The 12,632-nt window shown below is 54.3% G+C and overlaps 4 protein-coding genes across 4 annotated transcripts; 3 read left to right on the top strand and 1 right to left on the bottom strand.

Moving 5' to 3' along the window:
• Positions 1-355: 355 nt before the first annotated feature.
• SMAC4_00950 (uncharacterized protein) lies at positions 356-2,783 on the top strand. Its single transcript, XM_003350013.2, has 3 exons — positions 356-943; positions 1,063-1,330; positions 1,566-2,783. Exons 1-3 carry the CDS (start codon positions 914-916, stop codon positions 1,883-1,885), a joined length of 618 nt encoding a protein of 205 aa, XP_003350061.1. The 5' UTR covers positions 356-913; the 3' UTR covers positions 1,886-2,783.
• Positions 2,784-3,235: 452 nt separating this feature from the next.
• Positions 3,236-9,517, top strand: SMAC4_00949 (uncharacterized protein; the record flags this gene model as incomplete). Its single annotated transcript, XM_066089518.1, has 2 exons — positions 3,236-4,267; positions 4,340-9,517. 2 exons carry the CDS (start codon positions 3,236-3,238, stop codon positions 9,515-9,517), a joined length of 6,210 nt encoding a protein of 2,069 aa, XP_065946559.1.
• Positions 9,518-9,597: 80 nt separating this feature from the next.
• SMAC4_00948 (uncharacterized protein) lies at positions 9,598-11,118 on the bottom strand (the record flags this gene model as incomplete). Its single annotated transcript, XM_003350011.2, has 1 exon — positions 9,598-11,118. One exon carries the CDS (start codon positions 11,116-11,118, stop codon positions 9,673-9,675), a length of 1,446 nt encoding a protein of 481 aa, XP_003350059.2. The 3' UTR covers positions 9,598-9,672.
• A 359-nt stretch (positions 11,119-11,477) lies between these two features.
• Positions 11,478-12,577, top strand: SMAC4_00947 (uncharacterized protein). The gene is made up of 2 exons (XM_003350010.3): positions 11,478-11,679; positions 11,747-12,577. Exons 1-2 carry the CDS (start codon positions 11,544-11,546, stop codon positions 12,502-12,504), a joined length of 894 nt encoding a protein of 297 aa, XP_003350058.2. The 5' UTR covers positions 11,478-11,543; the 3' UTR covers positions 12,505-12,577.
• The last annotated feature ends 55 nt before the right edge of the window (positions 12,578-12,632 follow it).

Genomic DNA, 12,632 nt, shown 5'->3' with positions numbered 1-12,632 from the left:
CCTTAATCTACCGCAAAGCCCAAGAACAATCACTGAGAAAATTGATGAATCTACCCGAGGCCAAAGTTGATTTATTTCATCCAAGTCTCATCGTTTCTCACAAAGAAACGTCTGGTGGGGATGTTGCGGGCGCTTGTAGGTTCTACAAACTTGAACCGTCGCGCCCCCTACACCACTACCACCACGCACTACTATAGGAGCCCTCCCACTGTTAGTGAAAGTATGTACAGGTGTGCAAGTCACTAACAGCAAGGTACGAATACCTTAACAGCCACCCGACATCCATCCACCATGGTCCGCGACTCTGCAGCAGGCAAGTGCGTCAGCTCTCACATGATATGATGACGGCGCTCTTGCCCTCTTGACGTTTACTTATCATTCAAAACTCATCTTTCTCGATCCTTTCCATTCTAAATAACGAACAAGCTACAACACCCCTTTCTGCCTTCCACGTCCTCGTCATTGCTTGCCTTTTTGTTGCCCAGAAATCTCCGCATCCATCGCCCCGTAGAGGTACGGCACAGCAGTAGGCCGGCCAAGGAGAGACCGACCCCATCACGCTCTCGCCCGTTCGTTCTGCGACTCCTCCGCTGGACTAACCCGTGCAACCGCCCTGCAGTTTTGACAGGCCCGTCGACGTCGCACTGCGGACACGCTTTCAACTACCACCACTCACCTACACTACAACTGAACATCATTCCTGCTGCTCCTTCGCCGGTTTCCTGAACTGCGCATCATCAACACCCTCTCCAGTCTCCGGTCTCCAGTCTTCATTCCCACTCCCGCAACTAGTGTTCAACACGCCGATTTCGATTGATATCCCCTTTGCCGAATTTCGGATTTCGAAGTACCAGAGAAATATTCCACGAGATCGAAAGACGGGCGGCGGCGTAACCCCCATAACCAGCACATCATGTCGAGTAACAGGAATTACGACTTTCTGGTGAGTACTTCCTCCACCTCACCGCTCGCATTCTCGACATTCCTTTTATCTTCGTATCGTGGATTTGGCGAGGCTTCACTGTTCTAGACGCTGACCGAAGATACCGCTGCTGGATATAGATCAAGCTGCTCTTGATCGGAGACTCGGGCGTTGGCAAGTCCTGCTGTCTGTTGCGCTTTAGCGAAGACTCATTCACACCGTCATTTATCACCACTATCGGCATCGACTTCAAGATCCGCACAATCGAACTCGACGGCAAGCGGGTGAAGCTACAGATATGGGATACCGCCGGTCAGGAGCGTTTCCGTACCATCACAACGGCATACTACAGAGGCGCCATGGGTATCCTTCTCGTTTACGACGTGACGGATGAAAGGTCATTCAACAGTACGTCAATACATACATACTTGCGTCCTGACGGAAACAGCATGGCAGTTGCGGTCAAGAGGTGGTCCCTGATGGTCCCTGATGGTCCCTGATGCTACACTCGGAATGCGATGGATCGGTGCCCGCTAGGCGCTGTGCCTCTCCATTGCTCCAATTTACGACATCCGCAGCATCGCACGGGGCATCATGCTATGCACTCTCTCGTTCCTTTGCTGACATGACATGCTTTTCGCAGACATCCGCACCTGGTTCGCCAACGTGGAGCAACACGCGACGGAAGGAGTCAACAAGATTCTCATCGGAAACAAGTGCGACTGGGAGGAAAAGAGGGCGGTTTCCAAGGAGCAGGGCCAAGCGCTGGCCGACGAGCTCGGCATTCCTTTCCTCGAGGTTTCAGCCAAGGCGAACATCAACATCGAAGAGGCCTTTTTCAGCCTTGCCAACGACATCAAGAAGCGCATCATCGACACATCCAGCAAAGAGGCGTCCGGCGGCTCGTCGGGCGTCAACGTTGCCGATAACAGCGGGTCAGGATCCGGCGGCAAGTGCTGCTAAACCCTATGCTTAGGGGTAGCAGTTGCGTGGCGGCGGAACCAAGATCCGGAGCTCGCGGGGAATCCCTCTGACAGTTCCGATGACGATACGAGATTACGGGTCACCTTCCCCGAAGTACGATTGACAGCAGTCTGGCCTCATTCAACTCTACCTTGTTTACAGCCTGCATCCATCGAACTTGTGCACCTGTCTTCCCAGGCGGGCCACCACCATGCACGGCCGGGTCTACCGCATGGAAACACAGAGGCGGTGTAGGGGAGAAAGAGGATTTCTTCGGTCATAAGACTTTACTATGGTTGTAATGAAGCTAAAGTCCAAGACGAAATGACGGCTTTAGTTATTCTGGAGGGCTCATTGCGACCCTTCTCTTTGTCTCTCGGTAGCAGGAGGGGAAGAGCGGCGCGGAAGATGCGACGCTTGCTCATTTTTCGCTTATCGCTGTTGGGACTATTATTACTGCACTGTAGAACCGGTGGATGGTAGGATGGATAGGCGAGGGAGTTGAGGACGTGTGAACGACGATACGGAGACATGTGGGTATTATGACCGGCTTAATCGATAAAGATGGGTGGGTTAAGCTGGGTTGGCAGCATGAAGAAGGGGCAGAGAGCGAAACGAAACATTCTGGTCACGGAGTTTGGGTGCGATCTTTGGCTCTTCCTAATATATTTCATTTTCTTCTCTCTTGACTGTTTCCCTTCATTGTCCGTTTTTCCCGGTTCGTTGTAGATTTCGTCTTGTGAGCTTCGCGCGCGCCTGCTTCAGCTGTATTTCTAAAGCACGAAGATACAGAATAATATCTATGTAGACACGGACTGACAGAGCTGACAACCCGGCCTGTCAACCGATGGCTAGAGCATCAGAAGTATCAAGACGACATACAAGTATGACGTGAGCGATAAGGTTGTTTGACAAGCGCCACGAATCCACAGAGGTGCTCTTTTACTCTTTCAGGAAACGAGCACAAACGGTTAGATGTGATCCGTGCGCTGCTCAACTTGGGTCTTTCGGTCTGACTGTTCACACAGTGCCGAGGAAGCCACCACCACTGTACTGCAACGAACCAGACCAGCACAATAGTGCTTATTCATCATCTTGGTTCACCATTATTGCCTCTGTTTCCTCAAGGCGACAGGCTCATCCGGCGTAACTTATAGGAGAGGAGTTGCTTTACGGAGAAAGCTCAAAAAAAGCATTCCCGGTGCTTTGCCATACCCGAGACAAGAAACCTTTCACCAACATCAACAGCAAACCTGGCTACGGGGTGTCCACTGGGAACTAACATATCTGCCCTCCGACAACATTCATCGATACAAGGAGAGAATTTGAATCGCAATACCAAATCACACGATGGCCGCCGGTCCCTCCATCAACGGCGGTTTAGACATTGCAGCATGGCGTGCCCAAATCGAAACCATGAAGGCAGCCGTAGCGGGCTTACCTCCATCCGCCAGTGAAGCCGGCGGCAGCTCTACCAACAGCGACTGGGACGACGACGAGATCGACTCATCAACCTACTCCCCAACCAGAAACGGAGACGGTCCCAGAGACATTTGGGATTTCATCTCGGATGACGAGCTGGACTCTATCGAGTTCGCTGATGGTGGCGATTATTACCATGATCATGAGACTGACGGAGCTGAAGATGGGTTTGCCGGTGGTAGTGGTAGTGGTTCCGGCTACGGCTTCGGCTGGCTCGCCTCACGATGCGCAGACGTCAGATCTGCGTCTGGTCTGGGTGCCGGGGCGCTGCAGGACCAGATCATGGAGATTCTGGGGTCGGGGAAATCGGAGGATGAGCTGCAGTCTTCGCTGACGGATCTCATTGGGTTTGATGATCTTGACTTCGTCATTGACCTCATTTCGCACCGGGAGGAACTGGTGTCGTCGGTTGGACGGGCGTTGAAGCAGCAGCAACAGCAGCAACAACAGCAACAACAGCAACATCAACAACAGGAACAAGGTAACGGGCCCGACGGGCTGCGCCTACTCAGCAAGGCGCAACGACAGGCGGCTCTACAGCAGCGAGACTACGAGCACAAATCCACCCCCTTGGCCGCCGCGAGATCAAAGGAGGAGGAATATCCGCATGTGTACCGGGCGTACAGCGCGGGCAACACGCTGAGCCATTCGGGCAAGCGGTATGCTTTGCCCCCTGGAAGCGAGAGGAAGGAGCATGAGAAGTATGAGGAGTACACGATTCCCGCCGGAAAGACAGGGACCCTGGGTGCTGGAAGAAAGCTGGTCAACATTGCGGATATGGATGGCTTGTGCAGAAACACGTTTAGGGGGTACAAGACGCTCAACAGGATGCAGAGTCTGGTGTATCCGGTGGCGTATAAGACGAGTGAGAATATGCTTATCTGCGCTCCTACTGGTGCTGTACGTTCTCCGTTTCTGTTATTTCATGAGCATTTTGGCTGGCTCGCATACTAACTAACCTCTGGGGTTTAGGGTAAAACTGATGCTGCCATGTTGACCATCCTCCACACGGTTGGCCAGTACTTGACACCAAGTCCCTTCGAGGACCATGTCACTACCGACTTCGCTGTTGCCGCAGAGGATTTCAAGATCGTCTACGTCGCTCCCATGAAGGCCCTGGCGGCCGAAATCACGGAGAAGCTCGGTAAACGGTTGGCTTGGTTGGGCATTCGCTGCCGTGAGTTTACGGGTGACATGCATCTCACAAAGTCGGAAATTGTTCAAACCCAAATAATCGTCACCACCCCTGAAAAATGGGATGTCGTGACGAGAAAGGGCACCGGAGACACGGAGCTCGTGCAAAAGGTTCGCTTGCTCATCATCGATGAGGTGCACATGCTTCACGACGAGAGAGGTGCCGTTCTGGAGTCCTTGGTGGCGAGAACGGCGCGTCAGGTCGAAAGTACACAGTCTCTCATTCGCATCGTTGGGTTGAGTGCCACGCTCCCCAACTACGTCGATGTTGCGGACTTCTTGAACGTCAACAAGTACGCCGGCCTCTTCTACTTTGACGCCTCCTTCAGACCAGTTCCGCTTGAGCAGCACTTCATTGGAGTCAAGGGCAAGCCGAATTCCAAGCAATCCAGGGAGAACCTGGACCAGGTGGCCTTCGAGAAGGTCAGGGAGATGCTCGAGTGCGACCACCAAGTCATGGTCTTCGTTCACTCGAGAAAGGACACGCAAGCCACGGCCAAGATGCTCTTCGAAAAGGCTACGGACGAGGCTTGCACCGACCTTTTCGATCCTAGCTACCATGAGAAGTACGAGGCTGCCATGAGGGATGCTAGAGGGACCAAGGCTCGGGAGATTCGCGAACTCATCCCTAAGGGCCTGGGCATTCACCATGCTGGCATGGCTCGCTCAGACAGGAACCTCATGGAGCGACTGTTTGCCGAGGGTGTCATCAAGGTCCTCTGCTGTACGGCCACCCTGGCTTGGGGTGTCAACTTGCCCGCTGCCGCCGTCGTTATCAAGGGTACTCAGGTGTACAGTGCCCAGGATGGTAAGTTTGTGGACTTGGGTATTCTCGACGTTCTGCAGATCTTCGGTCGTGCCGGTCGTCCTCAGTTTGAGGACACTGGTATTGGCATGATTTGCACGACGCATGACAAGCTTGCACACTACCTCACTGCGATCACGGATCAGCTCCCTATTGAGTCCAGGTTCTCGGCCAAGCTGGTCGATAACTTGAATGCTGAGATTGCTCTGGGCACTGTCACTTCGATTCCGGAGGCAGTCAAGTGGATCAGTTATTCGTACCTCTTCGTACGCATGAAGCGGAACCCAATGGCCTACGGTATCGATTGGTCCGAATATGACAATGACCGCTCGCTGGTCCAGAGAAGACGCCAACTGGCGATCCAGGCTGCCAGGACACTACAGCAGAGCCAAATGATCATCTTCAACGAGGCGACCGAAGAACTCCGTAGCAAGGATATCGGTCGCATCGCCAGTCAGTTTTACATCCAGCACTCCAGTGTCCAGATCTTCAACTCCATGATGCGGCCTTTCTCCACTGAGGAAGATATCCTGAAGATGATTGCCATGAGCGGCGAATTCGACAACATCCAGTCCAGGAACGAGGAAGCGAATGAGCTTATGGCGATGAAGCACGACGAGAGATTCGTGCCCTACAAAGTCAGCACGGGTATTGATCAGCCGCATACAAAGACCAATATCTTGCTTCAGGCCTATATCTCCAGGGCGCAACCGCAAGATTTTGCCCTGACAAACGACCTCAACTATGTTGCTCAGCAAGCTGGTCGTATCTGCAGAGCCCTGTTCATGATTGCTCTGAACCGCCGCTGGGGTCACCAGTGTCTGGTGCTGTTGACCATGGCAAAGTCCATCGAGAAGCGCATCTGGGCTTTTCAACATCCTTTCCACCAGTTTGACCGCGATCTCCCCAAGCCGGTGCTCAACAAGCTCGACGAGCTGGAGGCCCTCAACATAGAGTCAATGAGGGAAATGGAACCGGCTGAGATTGGTAGCTTGGTTAACAACCATCGTATGGGCGGGAAGATCACTAAGCTGCTTGACAACTTCCCTACTCTCAGCGTCGAGGCGGAGATTGCGCCATTGAATAGAGATGTGTTAAGGATCAAGCTCTACGTTACTCCCGACTTCCGCTGGAACGACCATCTGCATGGAACTTCCGAGTCGTACTACATCTGGGTCGAGAACTCGGAGACGTCAGAGATCTACCACCACGAATACTTCATTCTGAACAGGAGGAAGCTTCACGATGACCATGAACTCAACTTCACCATTCCCCTGTCCGATCCGATGCCGAACCAGATCTACGTGAGGGCGGTCTCGGACCGGTGGCTGGGCGCTGAGACTGTAACGGCTGTGTCCTTCCAGCACCTCATCCGCCCTGACACGGAAAGTGTCTACACCGATCTGCTGAACCTGCAACCTCTGCCCGTCTCGGCGTTGAAGAACCCCGCCCTGGAAGAGATCTACGCCCAGCGCTTCCAGTACTTCAACCCGATGCAGACCCAGGTCTTCCACACTCTGTACCATACTCCCGCCAATGTTCTTTTGGGCTCGCCGACGGGCAGTGGCAAGACGGTTGCTTGCGAGCTGGCCATGTGGTGGGCATTCCGTGAGCGACCGGGTTCCAAGGTGGTCTACATTGCGCCCATGAAGGCGCTCGTCCGCGAGCGTGTCAAGGATTGGGGCGCCCGTCTCGCCAAGCCACTCGGTCTGAAGCTGGTCGAATTGACGGGCGACAACACGCCTGACACGCGCACAATCCAGGATGCAGATATCATTATCACCACGCCTGAGAAGTGGGACGGTATCTCACGTAGTTGGCAGACGAGAGGATACGTTCGCAAGGTCAGCTTGGTCATCATTGATGAGATCCACTTGCTTGCTGGCGACCGTGGTCCTATTCTCGAGATCATTGTGTCTCGTATGAATTACATTGCGTCGTCGACCAAAAACTCGGTTCGCTTACTTGGTATGTCGACGGCTTGTGCTAATGCGACGGATCTGGCGAACTGGCTTGGTGTGAAGGAGGGTCTGTTCAACTTCCGCCACTCGGTGCGTCCTGTGCCACTGGAGTTGTATATCGATGGGTTCCCCGAGGTCAGAGGGTTCTGTCCCCTGATGCAGTCGATGAATCGTCCTACGTTCTTGGCGATTTTGAACCACAGCCCTGAGAAACCAGTCATTGTGTTCGTGCCGTCTCGTCGGCAGACCCGCTTGACAGCCAAGGATCTCATCAACTTCTGTGGTCTGGAGGATAACCCTCGACGGTTCCTCCACATGGATGAGGACGATCTCCAACTTAACCTCTCGCGCGTCAAGGACGATGCACTGAAGGAAGCCATCAGCTTCGGCATCGGTCTCCATCATGCTGGTTTGGTAGAGTCTGACAGGCAGATCGCCGAAGAGCTCTTTTTGAACAACAAGATCCAGATTCTCGTTGCAACGAGTACCCTAGCTTGGGGTGTCAACCTCCCCGCCCATCTTGTCGTCGTCAAGGGCACGCAATTCTACGACGCGAAGATCGAAGCCTACAAGGACATGGACTTGACAGACGTGCTCCAAATGCTCGGTAGAGCAGGACGCCCTCAATTCGACAACTCTGGCGTAGCCCGCATCTTCACCCAAGATTCCAAGAAGGATTTCTACAAGCACTTTTTGCACACCGGCTTCCCCGTCGAGTCCTCTCTGCACACGGTCCTCGACAACCATCTGTGCGCCGAAGTCTCGGCCGAGACTATCGTCACCAAGCAAGACGCGCTCGACTACCTGACCTGGACCTTCTTCTTCCGGCGTCTGCACAAGAACCCGTCCTACTACGGTCTCGAGATTAGTGCGGAAGAACACTCGTCCACCATGGCCCAGCAGCTCGCCAACGACTACATGATCCAGATGGTCGACCACTCGCTCTCCGAGCTCGCCGATTCTTCTTGCGTCGAAGTCTTCCCCAACGGCGACGTCGACCCGACCCCGCTAGGCAAAATCATGTCCTACTACTACCTTTCCCATAAGACCATCCGACACTTGGTCCGCAAAGCCCGCGCCTCCGCCACTTTCCTGGAAGCTCTATCATGGATGTCTCGCGCCTCCGAGTACGACGAGCTCCCCGTCCGTCACAACGAAGACCTGATAAACGCGGAACTAGCCAAGGCCTTACCCTTCCCCACCTCTGCCTTCGACGGCTTGCCGATGTGGGATCCCCACGTGAAGGCATTCCTCTTGCTGCAAGCGCATATGGCCCGCGTCGAACCGCTGCCTATCACCGATTACGTCGGCGACCAGACCAGTGTGCTCGACCAAGCAGTGCGTATCATCCAAGCCTCCGTGGACGTGATGACGGAGCTAGGCCACCTTTCAAGCATGCTCCAGTTCGTCAAGCTCCTGCAATGCGTCAAACAAGCCCGTTGGCCCGAAGGCCCGGCCTTGTCCATATTCCCTGGATTCGATAACGCCGAAGCAGACAAGTGCAAGAGCAAGATGACACTCGCCCAACTGAGCAAATCCACCAACTCCCGCGGCGCCAACAACAACCAGTACCAAGCTCTCCAAACCCTCGCGCGCTCCGAACTTCACTTGCCTCCCGCGCAGGCTAGCCGCTTCGCCAAAGCCGCGCAGGCAGTGCCGGATATTCACGTCTCAGTCGAAAACGTCAAGCACGGCGAACTAACCGTCATCTTGAAGAGACTTAACCCCATCACCGAGCGCGAAGGGAGGATTTACGCGCCCAAGTTCCCCAAGCCGCAAACAGAAGGGTGGTTCGTCGTCGTTGCCGATTTGGCTAAAGACGAGGTGGTGGCTGTGAAGAGGGTCGGATGGTCTTCTGGGCAACAACGAAGAAATCGACAGGATCAAGCCCAAAATGAGGGGAATAAGAAGAAGACGAATGGGATAGAAGTGGGCATGAGACCTAGTGCTAGGGCTGTTATGAGACTGCCGCCTATGGAAGGGGGTGGGCAAATGAAGGGCAGCAGGAAGCTGGATGTGTTGGTGGTTAGTGATGGGTATATTGGGATGGAGTATAGGGTTGAGGGGGTGGAGGTGCCGGGACCGCCGGCGCCGGAGGGGGTTGATGAGGATTTGGAGAAGAAGCCCGGGAAGGGCGGTGCTAAGAGAGAGCAGGAGGGTGGTGGGAAGTGGGGGGAGAGTTCTAAGTAGATGACAGGACCGGGTGTTGATGGGCCATAGTCGGATATCACTGGTTGATACACATAGTGGGGTATAATCATTTATGATGTTTAGAGTTTGTATTCTTCGTTCATAATGTTGGTATCATATATAATCCATATACCTCGTTTACAATATGTTCATGATCACCCCCTATTCAACGTGTTCCCAGCACCCTTGGGATTCGCCTCCACAAACTCATCCCACGCTCTGGCCTTCATCGTCTCCGCATCCAGCTTCTCATGATCATCCTCATCATCAGGATTCTTCTCTCCCGCCTTCCAACTGGCCTCTCCGCCCCCCTCAATGATCCCGCCCCGCCTCCTCTCCTCCTCCAAGTACTCATCAATCGACATGGTCGGCAGATTATGGCTTGGCCTGAACACCCCCTTGGCAATCTCCTGCCTCGTCCCCGTCAGCGTGAATGGCCGCAATGGCCTGCCTTCCTTGGACAGAATCGGTCCACTACCACCTAGTATCCCCTGCAGCCGACTGAGCGGCATATCGAGCCTGTCGCTGTAGTCACGCGGATCCGCGCCTCCTTGTCGCCGCCGTAGATCGTCCTGCGCGCCCATGTCGTTGCCTGCTCCTGCTTGGTTGTTCCCTCGTAGTTGCGCGGACGGTAGCGAGGCAGGCTCGCGCGGAGCCATGTTGAGCACCTCCATCTCGCGGTTGAGGCTCTCGAGCGCTTGGAAGGTCAGGTGTGTGCACAGGTCGAGGTGGGCGAGGTGGACGGAGCGGACGACTTCCTCGTCGCCTGTGTTGCCTCCTCCTCCTGTCTGGTCTGTTGTTGACTCGTCATCGTCTAGCTCAAGGTCGGCGGCGGCGTACTCGGGTCGTTGTCGGAGGTAGGCAAGTTTCTGGCGCAGTTCCTTCTCGGCTTTGAAGTTGGCGATTTTGGCATTGCGACGGGCGTTCGGATCCGAGGCGGACGCGCCGGCGACGGTGAACTCGGTTGGGCTGTCGGTGTACCGCTCGAGACGCTTCTTGTAGGTAGGGTTCAAAAGACCTTCGTAGCTGTCGAGGAGGTGGAGGTAGCGCTCGTAGGCTTCGCGGGCCTGGTCGAGAAGGCGTTTTCGTTCGGCGGGTGAGGGAGTGGGCGAGGGGATCTTTTGGATGAGCTCGGCGAGGTGGTAGTTGACGAGGAGATAGGGGAGGTCGTTGGTGTTAAGGTCTTCGAGGCCTTCATTGGAGCTAAAGAGGGAGAGAATGCTGATTTGACTGAGACAGGACTGGTAGAGCTTGATGGCAGCGGAGAGTGTGTCGGCGTAGTCGGAGGGATTAGGTGGTGAGTTCTCGAGCGAGAGGCGCTTCTCCTCGGCGGCGGCGAAGGTGGCCTTGAGGGACCGAGGTTCTTGGTCGCTCATTGTGCGAGGTTCTTGGTCACTTTGGTCGGATATAATTGATGATTTCGGCGAAGATAAGTGATTCAAGATGGTGATATCTGGTTGCTGTTTCGTTTGTCGAAAGAGGCGGGAACTGGGGCTTCTGTAAAGTGGATAGAGATGACAACTGAGCTTCAGTGGAGGTTTGGTTGGAGTTGGGGAACAAATTGACAGAAATGCGGGGCATGTCAATTGCAAGGTGACCATGTCGAATTGCCCCGCTCTGATCCTCGCTCCGATCTTCTTGGCCAAGCAATGTTTATTCTTTCATTCCGGCTTCCTTCATTTCATGTTGCATGGTATAATGCTCCTCAGAAGTAAGTCCAATCGTGCAACCTTGTACCTCACCTATAATAATCGAATTGTAGTTATGTTGACGCCAATGGACTCGCCCTCGTCTCGAGCCTTCCATGGTTGCCCAAAACGGCTAGCATTAATGTGGAGTCGAATGACGGCACCTGGACGGCACAATGAGTCTCGGCTTCCACTTCCAGTGACTGATGGCATGTTCCCGTCTCCATCTCTTCTGCCGCTTGATTCCGTTCCCGATTCCATCCTTTCTCTCCCGTCTAACAGACCAGACTGTGAAGCGGTACCACTATAACTCATATCCGTTTACTTTTGTCTTGCCGATGCGAGCAAGTTGTCGTCGCCTCTTTTCCGTCTCTGCAATCACACTTCGTCCCAAGCGTTTGGACCTTCGTGTCGCTACCTTTACAACCAAGGCAATGGCGCTCCATCCAGCTCAAGATGGCGCAAAGCTCATCTGTAAGTCGCAATGGGATTATTCACACAAAGACACCAATGGCACAAGAGCTAACTCGGTGGCCTCCAGTTGCCCCCGCCGGTACGCTAGCCGACCCGTCCGTCCCCGGTCAAGCTGCTCAGTTCCTCAAGGCCGAGACCCGTGGAGGTTTGCGACGCTCCGATCTTGACCCCGATAGTCCCATCGCCCAATTCCACACATGGTTCACCGACGCTTCCCAGCCCGAAACCGGAGTTTCTCATCCTGAAACCTGCACGCTCTCGACTGCTCAGTTGCCCTCTGGTCGCGTCTCGGCGCGCATGGTGTACATGAAGGAGCTGGACCCAAAGGGCTTCGTTATCTACAGCAACTTTGGTACCAGTGGGAAGGCTCGGGATTTGTTTGGAAGCGAGGATGGATCCAGCACTGGCAACCCATGGGCTTCTCTCGTTTTCTGGTGGGAGCCGCTGGAGAGGCAGGTCCGGGTGGAGGGAAGAGCGGAACGCTTGACGACAGAGGAGAGCCAGGCCTACTTTGACACGAGAGTTCGCGGCAGTCGTCTTGGCGCCTGGTCAAGCAAACAAAGTGCTGTTCTTCATTCCGACCCTGCGAACCCCGACGATGACGGACGAACACAGCTGGACAAGTGGGTCAAGGAGTCGGAGCAGCGCTTTGAAGGCGAGGACAAGATCCCCGTCCCGGGATTCTGGGGAGGCTTAAGGATTGTTCCTGAACGGGTCGAGTTCTGGCAAGGAAGGCAAAACCGGCTACACGATCGGTTTGTGTACGACCGTGTTCATCAAGATGGAAGTGAAGACAAGTGGACTTTGGAGAGGCTGAGTCCATAAGTTTTCCATTTCGCCAGGTTGACATACTTCTATTAATGATCATGGATCGGAGCCTTTGTTTCTCTGCCCACCCGGCACATTTTGGTCTTGGTATGTTTGCTTGGCAACTTTGACACAAAATGATGGCC

This window comes from Sordaria macrospora, chromosome 3 (assembly GCF_033870435.1).
Source record: "Sordaria macrospora chromosome 3, complete sequence".
NCBI lineage: Eukaryota > Fungi > Ascomycota > Sordariomycetes > Sordariales > Sordariaceae > Sordaria > Sordaria macrospora.
The sequence above is the reverse complement of the archived record's forward strand: the minus strand, read 5'-3'. Positions and strand labels throughout refer to the sequence as shown.

Coding starts and splice junctions, on each gene's coding strand:
- SMAC4_00950 (XM_003350013.2), top strand. CDS start 914: ATGTCGAGTAACAGGAATTACGACTTTCTG. Junction 944..1,062: donor ACAGGAATTACGACTTTCTG/GTGAGTACTTCC, acceptor TGCTGGATATAG/ATCAAGCTGCTCTTGATCGG. Junction 1,331..1,565: donor GGATGAAAGGTCATTCAACA/GTACGTCAATAC, acceptor TGCTTTTCGCAG/ACATCCGCACCTGGTTCGCC.
- SMAC4_00947 (XM_003350010.3), top strand. CDS start 11,544: ATGCGAGCAAGTTGTCGTCGCCTCTTTTCCGTCTCTGCAATCACACTT. Junction 11,680..11,746: donor AGATGGCGCAAAGCTCATCT/GTAAGTCGCAAT, acceptor GGTGGCCTCCAG/TTGCCCCCGCCGGTACGCTA.